The following is a 13545-nucleotide window of genomic DNA, read 5'->3' on the forward strand; positions in this document are numbered from 1 at the left end:
TTTCTCAATAATTCATGCTAGAAATGGACTTTTGCTTTTATAGAAAGTCCCAAGAGAACAAATGTGTGTGTGTGTGTGTGTGTGGTGTTATATTGGTGTAAGATGTGACGTAAAATCCTTGAGTTTCTTTTTCTTTCTTTCTTTCTTTCTTTCTTTCTTTCTTTCTTTCTTTCTTTCTTTCTTTCTTTCTTTCTTTCTTTCTTTCTTTCTTTCTTTCTTTCTTCTTTTCCCTAATTCCCTTCCCTTTCACTCTTTCTTCCTTTTACCTACTTTATTTGATCAACCTTTCTTACTTTTCTCTTCTTTCCTTTCTTTCTTTTTATTTCTGCTACCCTTCCTTCCTTCCTTCCTTCCTTCCTCCCTTCCTTCCTTTTATCATTCATTTTTCTTCTTTCCTTTCGTCAATTTCCCTACTTTTCATTCTCTCTCTCTCTCTCTCTCTCTCTCTCTCTCTCTCTCTCTCTCTCTCAGGAGCACCATCATGCAGGAACAGATCTGGGTCTCAACTCAAGTGAAGGGAAAGTGTCATTCCACAGACATTCCACAGACAAATAAAGATTTTCTTCAGTACGTGTATGTGGTTATAGATATAATATATTAAACTTGTAGAGCAATCAGACCGATTTCTCCTTAACTGTCTATAAAATAAATGAACAGCCCACAGACATGAATAAAAACGTCTTATGAACCAGTTTGAAGAGAGAAACTGGGGTTTAACTGACCAGATTACAGGAGAGTAAAGACAATGTTAAGTCAAATCTATAATGTCACTTAAGCAGTAATTCAGTAAATAATTAATGAGGGGAGAATGAAAGATTAATCAGCCTTCAGGCGAGACTTCACGTCAATAACACAAGGGTCTGTATTAAGGACAAGGTCGAGATGCCAGAAGTAGCAGGATGACGAGCGAATCCTAAGCTGTGATCTGCACAACCGCAAAACATCATTCACATCGAAGAGTTCCGAAAAGATTTGCTGAAATTGCTCTTACGCACTTTAGTCTACGTCCAAACTCAGTACAGGAATTTAATATGCTCGTATTAACGTTAACCACAGCCACGCTACCTTTACGATATTACCGTCCCCTAATTGCATAAACATCGCAGACACATCTGCATAGCCAGCATAATTTGACTGATCTGCTAAAAATGAGGGAAAGATAGAAATTTGAAAACTGCACCATCAACAGCACTTATTATATTAGGAGAATATGCGCCGACATCCATCTTCCTCAGAGATGTAAACGAGACGTCAGCACGCCGGCTTCTTAAAGACCAGTTGCAGCACATTACACTCAGGAGATGCTGCTTCGCAGTCGTGTTCAGATGTTTCCTGATTACTGAGTTTTATCCTGCATCCATCATAAATAGCTCCCTACAGCACAACCCCATGCAGAAGACACAGGAAGTGAAATCAACCAGTAATGATAATGTAGAATTAGCTGGTAGATGAACAGACAGACAGACAGACAGACAGACAGACAGACAGACAGACAGACAGACAGACAGACAGACAGACAGGCATGATTATAAAAAGCCACTAATAAAAGTGCAGAGGTATCTGGTAGACAGACATGCACGCACATATAGAGAGCCAATTAAAATGTAAAGGTAGCCATTAAAATAACAGACCAACAGAAACAGACAGACAGAATATGGAGAGCCAATAATGAAAGTGTACAGTAGATGTACCTGGTAAACAAACAGACCGACAAAGTGTTGGATAAACAGTAGTAAAAGTGTAAAGGTAGCTGGAAGACAGACAGACAGACAGAATGTGGACAGACACTAAAGAAAGTGTAAAGGTAGCTGGTAGACAGACAGACAGACAGACAGACAGACAGACAGACAGACAGACAGACAGACAAAATGTGGACAGACACTAAAGAAAGTGTAAAGGTAGCTGGAAGACAGACAGACAGACAGACAGACAGACAGACAGACAAAATGTGGACAGACAGTAAAGAAAGTGTAAAGGTAGCTGGTAGACAGACAGACAGACAGACAGACAGACAAAATGTGGACAGACAGTTAAGAAAGTGTAAAGGTAGCTGGTAGACAGAAAGACAGACAGACAGACAGACAGACAGACAGACAGACAGACAGACAGACAGACAGACAGACAGACAGACAGACAGTAATGAAAGTGTAAAGGTAGCTGGTAGACAGACAAACAGGTAGTATTGAAAGTGTTGAGAAAGTTGGTAGACAGACAGACAAAAATAAGTGTAGAGTGAGCTGTTACAGACATACAGACAGACAGAGTAATCTAATAATCAACAATAGTGGTCCCCATTAGACAGACAGACAGACAAACAGGCAGCCTGTAATAAAAGTGTAGGAATAGCTGGTAGAGAGACAGACAGACAGCCAGGCAAACAGAGGAGTAGTCCACAGCCAGTAATAAACATTTAGAGTAGATGATAGATAGACAAGCAGACATGCTGATGGACAGACAGGCAATATGGACCACTAGCAATAAAAGTGTAGAGGTATACAGATTATGGATGGATAGATACAGATAGACAGAAAGAGACATGAACCCTTTGGATTTCAGCACAACCACACGCAGGCATCCTGATACAGGAAGTGACCTCACTATGGCGTAATAAAAGAAACGGTAATAAATGCACAGACATGGTTGACAGGGAGACAAGCAGACTGACACTAGCACTTTAGACACTGTTGCCCCCATCCGGTTAAAAAAGGGTCGAGAACAAGCACCTGCACCTTGGTATAATAGTCATACGCATTCCCTAAAGAGAACAACACGTAATCTGGAGAGAAAATGGAGGAAAACTAAATTGGAGGTATTTAGAATTGCGTATAAAGACAGTATGCTCAGCTACAGACAGGCGCTAAAAGCTGCTAGAGCTAAACACCTGAGCAAACTCATAGAAAATAACAAAAACAACCCCAGGTTCCTTTTTAGCACAGTCGCTAAATTAACAACAAATCAGGGATCTGAAAAATGTGTTCCATCACAGTTTAGTAGTGAAGACTTTATGAATTTCTTCACTGAAAAAATAGATAACATTAGAAAAACAATTGTGGCAGTTCAACCTCTGACAGCATCTCCCGACACAATCGTACTTACAACCCCACAACTACACTGTTTTACATGTATAGGACAGGAAAAGCTGTATGATGCTATTATGAAAGCTAAATCAACAACATGTCAGTTAGATCCAGTTCCCACTAAACTACTGAAGGAAGTGTTATATACAGCTGGTGAGCCTCTTCTCAATATTATTAACTCCTCACTATCGTTAGGTCATGTCCCTAAATCCCTCAAGTTAGCAGTTATTAAGCCCCTCATTAAAAAACCTAATCTGGATCCAAACACGCTATCGAATTACAGACCAATTTCAAATCTCCCATTTATGTCTAAGATTTTAGAAAAGATTGTCGCTGCCCAGTTATGTAACCACTTGCAGGAGAACAATATCTTAGAAGAGTTTCAGTCAGGTTTTAGGCCCCATCATAGCACAGAAACTGCTCTAGTTAAAATCACTAACGACCTGTTTTTAGCTTCAGACCAAGGCTACATCTCCCTATTAGTTTTACTAGATCTTAGTGCTGCGTTCGACACTATAGATCATGATCTTCTCCTCGATCGCTTACAGAATTACATCTGTATTCAGGGACAGGCATTAAGCTGGTTTAAATCCTACCTGTCCAATCGTTACCATTTCGTAGATTTAAATGGAGAGCTATCCAGGATAATGCTAGTAAATTATGGCGTGCCACAAGGGTCAGTTCTAGGACCCCTGCTTTTTACAATATACATGCTTCCATTAGGAAATATTATTAGAAGGCATGGAATTAGCTTCCATTGTTATGCTGATGATACCCAGCTATATATTTCATCCAAACCAGGCGATACAGCTCAATTAGCTCGCATAACTGAGTGTGTTGAAGAAATAAGAGATTGGATGACCCATAACTTTCTGCTATTAAATTCTGATAAAACGGAGATTTTGCTCATCGGCCCAAAAAATAGTACACAGAAGCTCCAGCATCTCAGCCTGCATTTAGACGGTTGTTCTGTAACTACTAGTTCAACGGTAAAAGACCTGGGAGTTATTTTAGACAGCAACTTATCTTTTAAAAATCACATCAATCAAGTTACAAAAACAGCCTTCTTTCACCTTAGAAATATTTCGAAGCTAAGAAATATGTTATCTATATCTGATGCAGAGAAGCTCGTCCATGCGTTTATGACCTCTAGAATAGACTTCTGCAATGCATTACTAAGTGGATGTCCTGCATCATTAATAAACAAGCTTCAGTTAGTTCAGAATGCGGCAGCAAGAGTTCTTACTAGGTCAAGAAAATACGATCATATAACCCCAATCTTATCGTCCCTACATTGGCTTCCTATTAAGTTTCGAATAGACTACAAACTACTGCTACTCACTTATAAAGCACTAAATGGTTTGGCTCCCATGTATCTATCCAGTCTTTTAACACGCTACAATCCGTCACGCTCCCTGAGATCTCAAAACTCTGGGCTTCTAGTAGTTCCTAGAATAGCAAAGTCCACTAAAGGCGGTAGAGCATTTTCACATTTAGCTCCTAAACTCTGGAATAGTCTTCCTGACAGTGTTCGGGGTTCAGATACACTCTCCCAGTTTAAGTGTAGATTAAAAACATATATTTTTAGCAAAGCCTACACATAACACACATCACACACATCACATCACAACCTTGTGCTCCAGAACATCTGATCACATGCACATTATCAACTTGTGCTGTTAATATCATGAACAGCAGCTACGCTAATTCCTCTCCACTGCTTCTCTTTCTCTCCCCATCCCGAGGCATCCTGAGGTTTGGCCAGCTCCAGTCACGTCCCACCTCGTGAAGATTATGGACCTATGGATGATCATGGAGAAGTAGATGCCGAGTGTTTAAAGGCCCTGGCATGGAGAAGCTGATGCTGGATCTATGATGATCACAAATTGTTCTGTATTGTTGAAAGATTTAGGACCAAACTCTTGATGTCACCCATATGAGGATGGGTTCCCCTTTGAGTCTGGTTCCTCTCAAGGTTTCTTCCTCATATCATCTAAGGGAGTTTTTCCTTGCCACTGTCGCCACGGCTTGCTCATCAGGGACAAACGCACACCATTCACCTTCACTGTTGTTTTCTGTCAAGCTGCTTTGAGACAATGTCTGTTGTGAAAAGCGCTATACAAATAAACTTGACTTGACTTGACAGCCAGACAGATGAAGATAGACACATTTTATATACAAACAGTTCGACAGACACGTGGACAGAGAGACACGCAGACAGAATGTGGACAGCCAGGAATGAGACTGTAATGCAGCTAAAACAGTGAGATGGACAAATAGAAAGACAGATGGACCATCACGCAAGCAGGCAGGCAGGCAGAAAGATAAACCCAGACATAGACAAATAACGATAGAATGTTCGGGAACAAAAGACTCGGAACTAAAAGTAAAAAAAACGATATTAATAAACATGTCCAGATCACAGACATCACATTCACGTCTTTGGGATGTTGGAGCTGCACAGAGACATGGGAATGCAGAACAACAAACACACACAAACACACACCTGCTCTCAGGAGTACCCCTAGACCATGGCACAGGCTTCTGCATACATTTACATTGATTTCCATAAATACAAAAATGATTTTGTTTTAAAAATTTTTTCCCTTCTTTTTTTTCTATTATTAATACTTTAATAAATGTAATTTCGAATATCAGTCTTAACACCATGGGTCATGCAGTGTTAAGTCGTGAACAACACAGTGGGGGGGTTATAAGAAAGGTCGCAGATGAATCGTTATTGCCTGTAATCCAGTAAAGATTTGGAGAGGGGTCAGAGGTCAAGCAAGAGTAACAAGAGAGTAGTGGATGTTTAATCTTACAAAAGCCTTCTGGAAAAAAAAAAAGAAAACACCAGCAGATGACAAAACCCAGGTGATCAATTTTACACGGAAGCTAATAACCGGTAGGTGAGTGAGAACATTTTTGATTGTAATGATCCAGTATTTAATAATCTTCTTTAGTCCCATGATGAAAAAGAAAGCCATGAAAAAAATCTATATATAATGCAGAGATAGCTGGTAGACAGACAGACATATAGACAGACGTATAGACAGACAGTATTGAAGCTGGTAGACAGACAGAGACACGTTGTATATACACCAATCAGATATGACATTATGGCATTATGGATGCTGGAGTAAATATCACTGATTATCTCTTCATCATGGCACCTTTTAATGAGTGGGATTTATTATTAGGCAGCAAGTGAACATTTTGTCCTCAAAGTTGACGTGTTAGAAGCAGGAAAAATGGGCAAGCGTAAGATTTGAGCGAGTTTGAGGAAGGCCACATTGTGATGTCTAGACCACTGGGACTGTTTTTGCCATACTTTTGTTATTATTTATCATATTTATTATTTATTCCTAAATCTGAGGATATTAATAATAATATTACTACTAATAATAATTTTAATAATATCATTTGATGCAAAAAATTTGAAATGCTTATAGCTACATCACATTTAATAATTAAAGAAAATAATAATTTTGACCAGAATACTGTACATTGTATTTTAAATAGAATTTCTATTTATTATATATGATGAAGTTCATAAAAAGCAATAATTAATTAAGTGATTTCATATCTAGAGGATTTAAAAAAAAAATGCTTCAGAATAAAAACAAATTAATAAAAAAGAATAATAATAAAATCATGGAAAAAAATAAAAACTAACTAAGCAACACTTTTTAAGAAAGACGACCCGTAGCATTTTTCAGCGATCGCTCGTTCAGCGATGCAGGAATCCATTCATTTCTTTCTCTATTTATTGTCTTTCTTTGCATACATCCGTGCGCCGTCCCTCTGAGGGTGATACTGAAGCAGAGCGGACAATAGCACAGCGCCAGGCCATTGTTTCAGCAGAGGAGACGTGTACAGTCTGCCACACAAAGCCGTCTATCGTTCCAGCCAGAAAAGCGAATGTAAAAGAAGCCGATAATAAAGACTGTCTGCTCTCCAGACGAAATCCTAATTCTTATTAACTGTACCAACCCGTGTTACACATTGTGCGTTTGTGAGAGTGCGCGTGAGCGTTTTGCTTGCACCTTTTGACGTTCGCGGTCTGTTGCGTTTTCTCAAAAAAAAAAAAAAAAAAAAAAACCTATTGTGTTGATTCGACAAGACAGCTCACATATGGCCGAGCGTGCTCATTCAGACAGGTGAACAGATTCCCCGAGCTTTGGAAGGAAGTAATTAAACGACCGCCATCAGAACAAACACACAATGAGCAGCTGCGTGCAGCACAATGACGGCTCACGTGCAACTCAAATAAAAAATAAATAAATAAATTTCCATTTCCATTTATAGCATATTTGATAAAGATTTTTCTATATATAATTTCTGGATGCTTAACTAACCGTCCTTGATCTAGACTTCATCTCTCACTGCTGTTATAGTATCATTCATTCTTCTGAGAAGGTTTTACACTAAATTCTGGGGAGTAGCCATGTAGGTTTGTGATCATTCAGCTACAAAAGCATGAGTTTAGGCGAGGAGTTCTGCACTGAGGTTTATCCAAAAGGTGTTCAGCGGGGTTGAGGTCAAAGATCTGTGAAGGACACTTTCACATTGAGCTCGCCTTTGTGCACAAATTACACTGTACAGGCTGGAAGCCTTTTATTTCCAGAAAAATGATAATGCTTGAGCATCTGTACGATCAAGTGCTTTCGACTAATTAGCAGCTGTTTAGTAGCATTTAATTCAAAGACGTGTTTTGTATCTCATTCAATTAATATCTGTTTACTGTAGACTAGGGATGGCAGATTGGTGCATCTGCATTGAGGTTAACTATGTGGTGCAACGACTGAATACGAGTTTCACCTCCCGATGTTCAATGAACCCTAATGCCGTGATCTTCTGAGCTCCATGTCAATGTTCTAACAGTGGTGATAAACAGATCAGCAGAACAAAGGCAAGAACCCACGAACGCGCTCCGAGTAAGAACAGCGAAGCTAGCGTATAACGACATGCATGTTTTAATTTATATATATATATACACACAGTACAGACCAAAAGTTTGGACACACCTGCTCATTCAAAGAGTTCTCTTTATTTTCATGACTATGAAAATTGTAGATTCACACTGAAGGCATCGAAACTATGAATTAACACATGTGGAATTATATATATAATAACACACTTATATAATATATATATAATATATATAACACACTTTTTTGTTATGTATATAATTCCTCATGTGTTAATTCATAGTTTTAATGCCTTCAATGTGACTCTACAATTTTCATAGTCATGAAAATAAAGAGAACTCTTTGAATGAGAAGGTGTGTCCAAACTTTTGGTCTGTACTGTATATATATATATATATATATATATATATATATATATATATATATATATATATATATATATATATATATATATATATCCTGAGAGTCACATAAAATACAGATTAACATGGCAGAGGTAGAGCTGAACCTTCCTGGAGACAATACAGAAAAAGAACATGCAGTTTTATATCTTTATTTTTGGGCTGTTTGTGAAAAGGGCCTAATGTTAGAAGTCAGAAGGCACTTAAGTAAATTAAGAACTCGCTGTCTGTCTGAACCAAAGAAAAACCAGTGAAATATCTGCACCCTATTGAATTGCAGAGCATCATATTTTTCCCATTGAATCGCATTATGTTGGATCGAATCGAAATCGGTAGCTGCTTCGTATCGTAGGCAATGCGTCATGATGCAAATCGCATCAGCCTCGGTTATGGAGATGCAGTGTTAGAAAACATTGCCATTTAACTACAGTACAAAGGAAATCCAAATAAAAGATCTCTGAACCATACTAAAGGGATGAAAGGCCAGTCCAGCAACAAACTGGAAAACCATCTTGCTGGTACACCAGGATGCTGGACGACGCTATGCCATTTTGGCCAAAGTGGGGAAAAAAAAAATTTTAAATACCAGATTAAGTACCAAAATCTTACCAGCCATCATCTTCTGAGCCTCGTAGGGCTCCATGTAGCCATCGTTCTCCACCGGTTTCTCCACGCTGCCCTGAGTGCCACCTGCTTGATCGGCAGCATCAAAAGGGTCTGCGTAGTCCTCCAAGATGATGACCTGCAGAGAAGAGCATGCGAGTGTGAGTTTGAGAGGATCGTGCGTGTGTGATCTTTTAGAAAGCCCTGCTGTGAGGTCATCTATCAAACTGTGCACAGAAGGAAGAGACAGCAGAGTCGAAAACAGAGCCAGGAGATGAGGATTAAGGTCAGGGCACGAGGGAAAACGCAGTACACGCGAATGATTTGAACCCCTTCTGAATTTAAAACCCTTCTCTGATTAGTATTCAGGTATTCGTCATTAAAAAGAAGTGAATCTAATAGGATGTGATGCGTAATTATGGGTTTTGAAAGGAAAAAATTTGGAGCTGTTGATTGGTCCTGGTTGTTTAAGGGGTTACACGTCCTGGGTTTGCCTCGCTGCCATGCTTTTTTTTCCACGAGAATGGAACCGAACACTAATCGTCTCTGCCTTTCAAAAACATTTCATTTCCAAAGTAGAGAACTTCATTATGAAGGGATGCATAAACAGCCTCAAGATGTGTGCGCGAGTGTGTGTGTGTGTGTGTGTGTGTGTGTGTGTGTGTGTGTGTGTGTGTGTGTGCGCGCATGAGTGTGTGTGGGCACTATACAGGCTGTCGGGATGAAATTCATTTTCCTAATGCTATTCCAATTTTCATAATATTTGTGCATCCGACGGCCACATTTGAAAAGAATCCACTGGATGTTGCCTAATAAAAACATTTGTTTTCCTCAATTTGTGTTTTTGCTAAAACAGGAAAAAGCTTTTAGATATTTAACGGTTCCAAATATCTCTCAAAAGACGAGAGCTCTACAGCAGGCCCTTTAAAATGTGTAAAGCGTATCTTCATGGAGTTTGCGTTGTGTACAGGGGCGTGTCATGCTGGTGCAGGTTTGGGTCTCTTAGTTCAAGTGAAGTGAAAATTGAACGCTACCACATCCGAAGATGCGAATTTTGTAATGTACAGATCTTTTCTGTTTTGTTTGAAGCTCCTTACCAACAATCTCCATCCCCAAATGTCTTCGTAGGGTAGTAAATTGTGACCATGTTGTGCTGAAAAACCTGTGTAGTGCATACATATAACATTACATATATATATATATATATATATATATATATATATATATATATATATATATATATATATATATATATATATATATATATATTCCAAAAGTATTGGGACACCCGACCGTGCCTATATGTGGTTCTTTTCCAAGCTGCCACTCATTTGTACAGGACGTCTTGAGATGCGCTACAATACAATTTTGCGTTCACTTGAACTTTGAAACCCAGACCTGTTCCAGCATGGATATACCCCTGTGCACAAAGTGAGCTCCTTAAAGATATGGTTTACATGCTTTGTAGAGGAAGATCTTGAGTGGTCTGCTATAGAGCTCTGATTTCATCCCTACTGAACACTTTTGGGATGAATGTGAACGCTGACTGCACCCCAGGTCTCCTCACCTCTCATACATCAGTTCCTGCATTTTGCAACACCCTTGTGAATGAACACAAATATCTATAAGCACACACCAAGATCTTGTGGAACATCTTCCCTAAAGAGTGAAGGGAATTATAAGAGCAAATTGGGACTAAAAGTGGAATTCAATGCTCAGTAAAAAAAAACAATAAAAATTACTATGGGTACAATAATTAAAAACATTTGAATTAATTTTATTGGATCCTTGTGATGTAAATTTTGGCCTTCAGTGGTTCAGGTAATACAAGCACATGAAATTACACGCTCATCAATATTCATGTTCGTTCGAAGATTATATCCGCAATATATTTAAATAAATAAAGTCGAATGCAACCGTAGGACGGAACTAATGCGCGGATATATAATGTCTTTTTCCAGACTGTTATTTCCTGAGGTGATTAATAACCCATGCTTTAGTGTCATTAGGGCTTTGCATGATTGTAGCCTTCTGTTCGTCCTCCAACTTGACTAAATTCTGCTCCCGTTTCGGCTAAAAGCGTCGGCTTGATACAAAGACGTAAATGTTAGCAGAGAAGCAGAGATACGCAGAGTCTAACGCGCGACAAAGCGGTGTAGCTTCCCCCTCAGCGTTCAAACTGCGAAGCACAAAAACAGGCTTTGGCAGCGATTCAGACCTAATTGCAGGTCTTGTTATTTTTTTTAAGGCCGTTTCATGGTGAGGATGGTAATTAGCTGGACATCCTGGGCCGTGGATGCAAACAAAAGGTCCTGAATTTCATTCATTACCTCAGTCTCTATCTCATGAATTTCTTTGACACCAGACAGCTGTAATCAGCTCTGCACTAAAGCAGCAATTTGGAATAGTTTCCACCCTACGTTTATTCATTCCGAGCCTTAGATAACTGTCAGCTAGCAAACAAATAACCATGCTCTGGTTTTGGAATGTATAAAGTATGTCAAACTTACATAACGTGCGGTTTTCGTGCGTTCGCTAGCTTTTTTTTTTTTTTCGCCGATTTGAATGATGCATTGATTTATGAATAAAAGAACACATTTGATAGACGTTTAGAAAACAAATGAGTCACTGAAACCACCACGGTTGCGGTGCTAATTATGGGGCGGAAAATGCGAGATGTCGGTAAACTGGCCTTCGGTGAACGTGAAGTCAAGCTCATGCCATCTGCTGAGCTGGACACGGAATCAAGAGTTTGGAAAGTGACCGAGAGTGCGCCGTGTTTTCCGCATTTTTCCAGAGAGTTCACGCAGAGTCCAGGGCAAAGCAACCAGAGCAGGAATATCAGGTATAGAAAGAATGCAACAGGAAAATACATCAAGGGAAGCATGAAAGCCATGCAGACATCTTTGAATACGACAAAATGAAAAATGGCAAGTGTGCCTAATCCCTGCTCTTTTTTTTTTTTTTATGATGAAAAAAAGAGAAGAAAAAAAAAACGATGTACAAAAACAGCACATTTTTTTTCCATTTTTTTAAATGTCAGGACGGGGGAAAAAAAAAAATGCATTCATGAAACGCCATGTTCTTCTGTGGGAGGTAGATATGATGGGCAGGTTTGTGTAAAACAACATGTGGGAAGACTCAGTGATTAATGAGGAGGAAATCAAAGAAGTGCTGTTCATTTTCTTTATCAAATCATGTGCCAGTTTATTGTCCCGACTTCATTATGTCATTTTTTCCCTCGCTATTATGACAGGTTAGATCTGACCTTCATTTCTAGGTCACTGAAGCACGAATAATAATAAAGTGCACATCCAAACCTTAAATATCGTTCCAGAACTGTTTGAGTGAAAACCAGCTCAGATTCATAAAGAGCCAAAAGGTACATTTATGACTTGTATAAGGATATTTGCCATTTTCGATTCTAATTCTCTATTTAAACGTTTTTTTGTACTTGAATGCTTTCTTTCCATATCCCAGATATTTTAGGAAGCTGGGATCGAAGATGATACAGCAGCCCTAAAGCACAAGGGCCTTGCTCAAGGGCCCAAAAGTGGCATCTTGGTGATACTGGGTCTTGAACCCCCAACCTTCCAAACAGTAACTCGGATCCTTAACCTCCCCCAGGTGTTGGTTCATTTTCTGTAACAGCAAAAACAGCAAACAACAGCTTCATTTTACATTTATGGGATTCGGCACACACCATTAACCAAAGCAACTTACAATTATCTTAAATGTATTAAACTGAACAGTCTAGGGTTAGGGGCCTTAAAAATGTGCCCCGCAGTGGAAACATGGAAGTGCTGGTGCTTGAACTGCCAAAATCTTACCTACTTCCCATCAGCTGCAAGGCAAGTTTTAATGCAATGGTTGTCTATTATTTGTCTAGTAACGGTTTCAACTGTCTAAGCACTTAAATGGTAGAGTAGAGAAATACATGTGGTGTTATTTTTTTAAGAGAGAGAGAAAGAATTAGGGTCTTTCGAGAAAAGAAACTTTATAGCTGCTTTAATGTAAGTCAATGATACCAAAAATACGGGAGCCACATGCAGTAGTATGATCAATTATGATAAACTTCACTCCAAAACATTCCGAAGAGCAGTTTCATAAGAACAACAAAGAAAATATATACAAATTGACATGGCTTTAATGTTCTAATCATTCTGATTTCATTCTGTGGCATGGTGTAGGAACTCCAGCGGAGTTTCTAAGGCGGTAAATAATAAAATGTCCACAAATACAATGTAAAAAAACTGGCCCGTAATGTGAATGATAACAAGAACAAACCTTAAACATAACTATATGACAAATACGTGCTTCGAACATGAAAGAGATTGTTAGTGAAGGCAAAATCGGGAAAGAATTCGCTGATTATTTTCTTATTCTTTTCCTGGAACAGCAAATCTCACCATGTTTGATTCTGAACAAATAGTGAGTCAGTCAAAAGGATCGCTAATCTTCATGTTTAGTCCTGGGCATCTGCAGCGTGGGCAGAGACAGGCATTCCAGGCAGTCAGGGCTCCAACACTCCCT

At 39.0% G+C, this 13545-nt stretch overlaps 1 protein-coding gene across 3 annotated transcripts in view; it reads right to left on the minus strand.

The window, feature by feature from the left end:
• Positions 1–13545, minus strand: part of shf (Src homology 2 domain containing F) — a 155710-nt gene that overhangs the window by 110600 nt on the left and 31565 nt on the right. For all 3 annotated transcript variants that reach the window (XM_083553045.1, XM_083553043.1, XM_083553044.1), the window contains exon 2: positions 9019–9151. In XM_083553045.1, coding sequence (XP_083409171.1) covers positions 9019–9151 — 133 coding nt within the window. The remainder of the gene's footprint in view (positions 1–9018; positions 9152–13545) is intronic.

Source organism: Silurus aristotelis (assembly GCF_946808225.1).
Source record: "Silurus aristotelis genome assembly, chromosome: 10".
Taxonomy (NCBI): Eukaryota; Metazoa; Chordata; class Actinopteri; order Siluriformes; family Siluridae; genus Silurus; species Silurus aristotelis.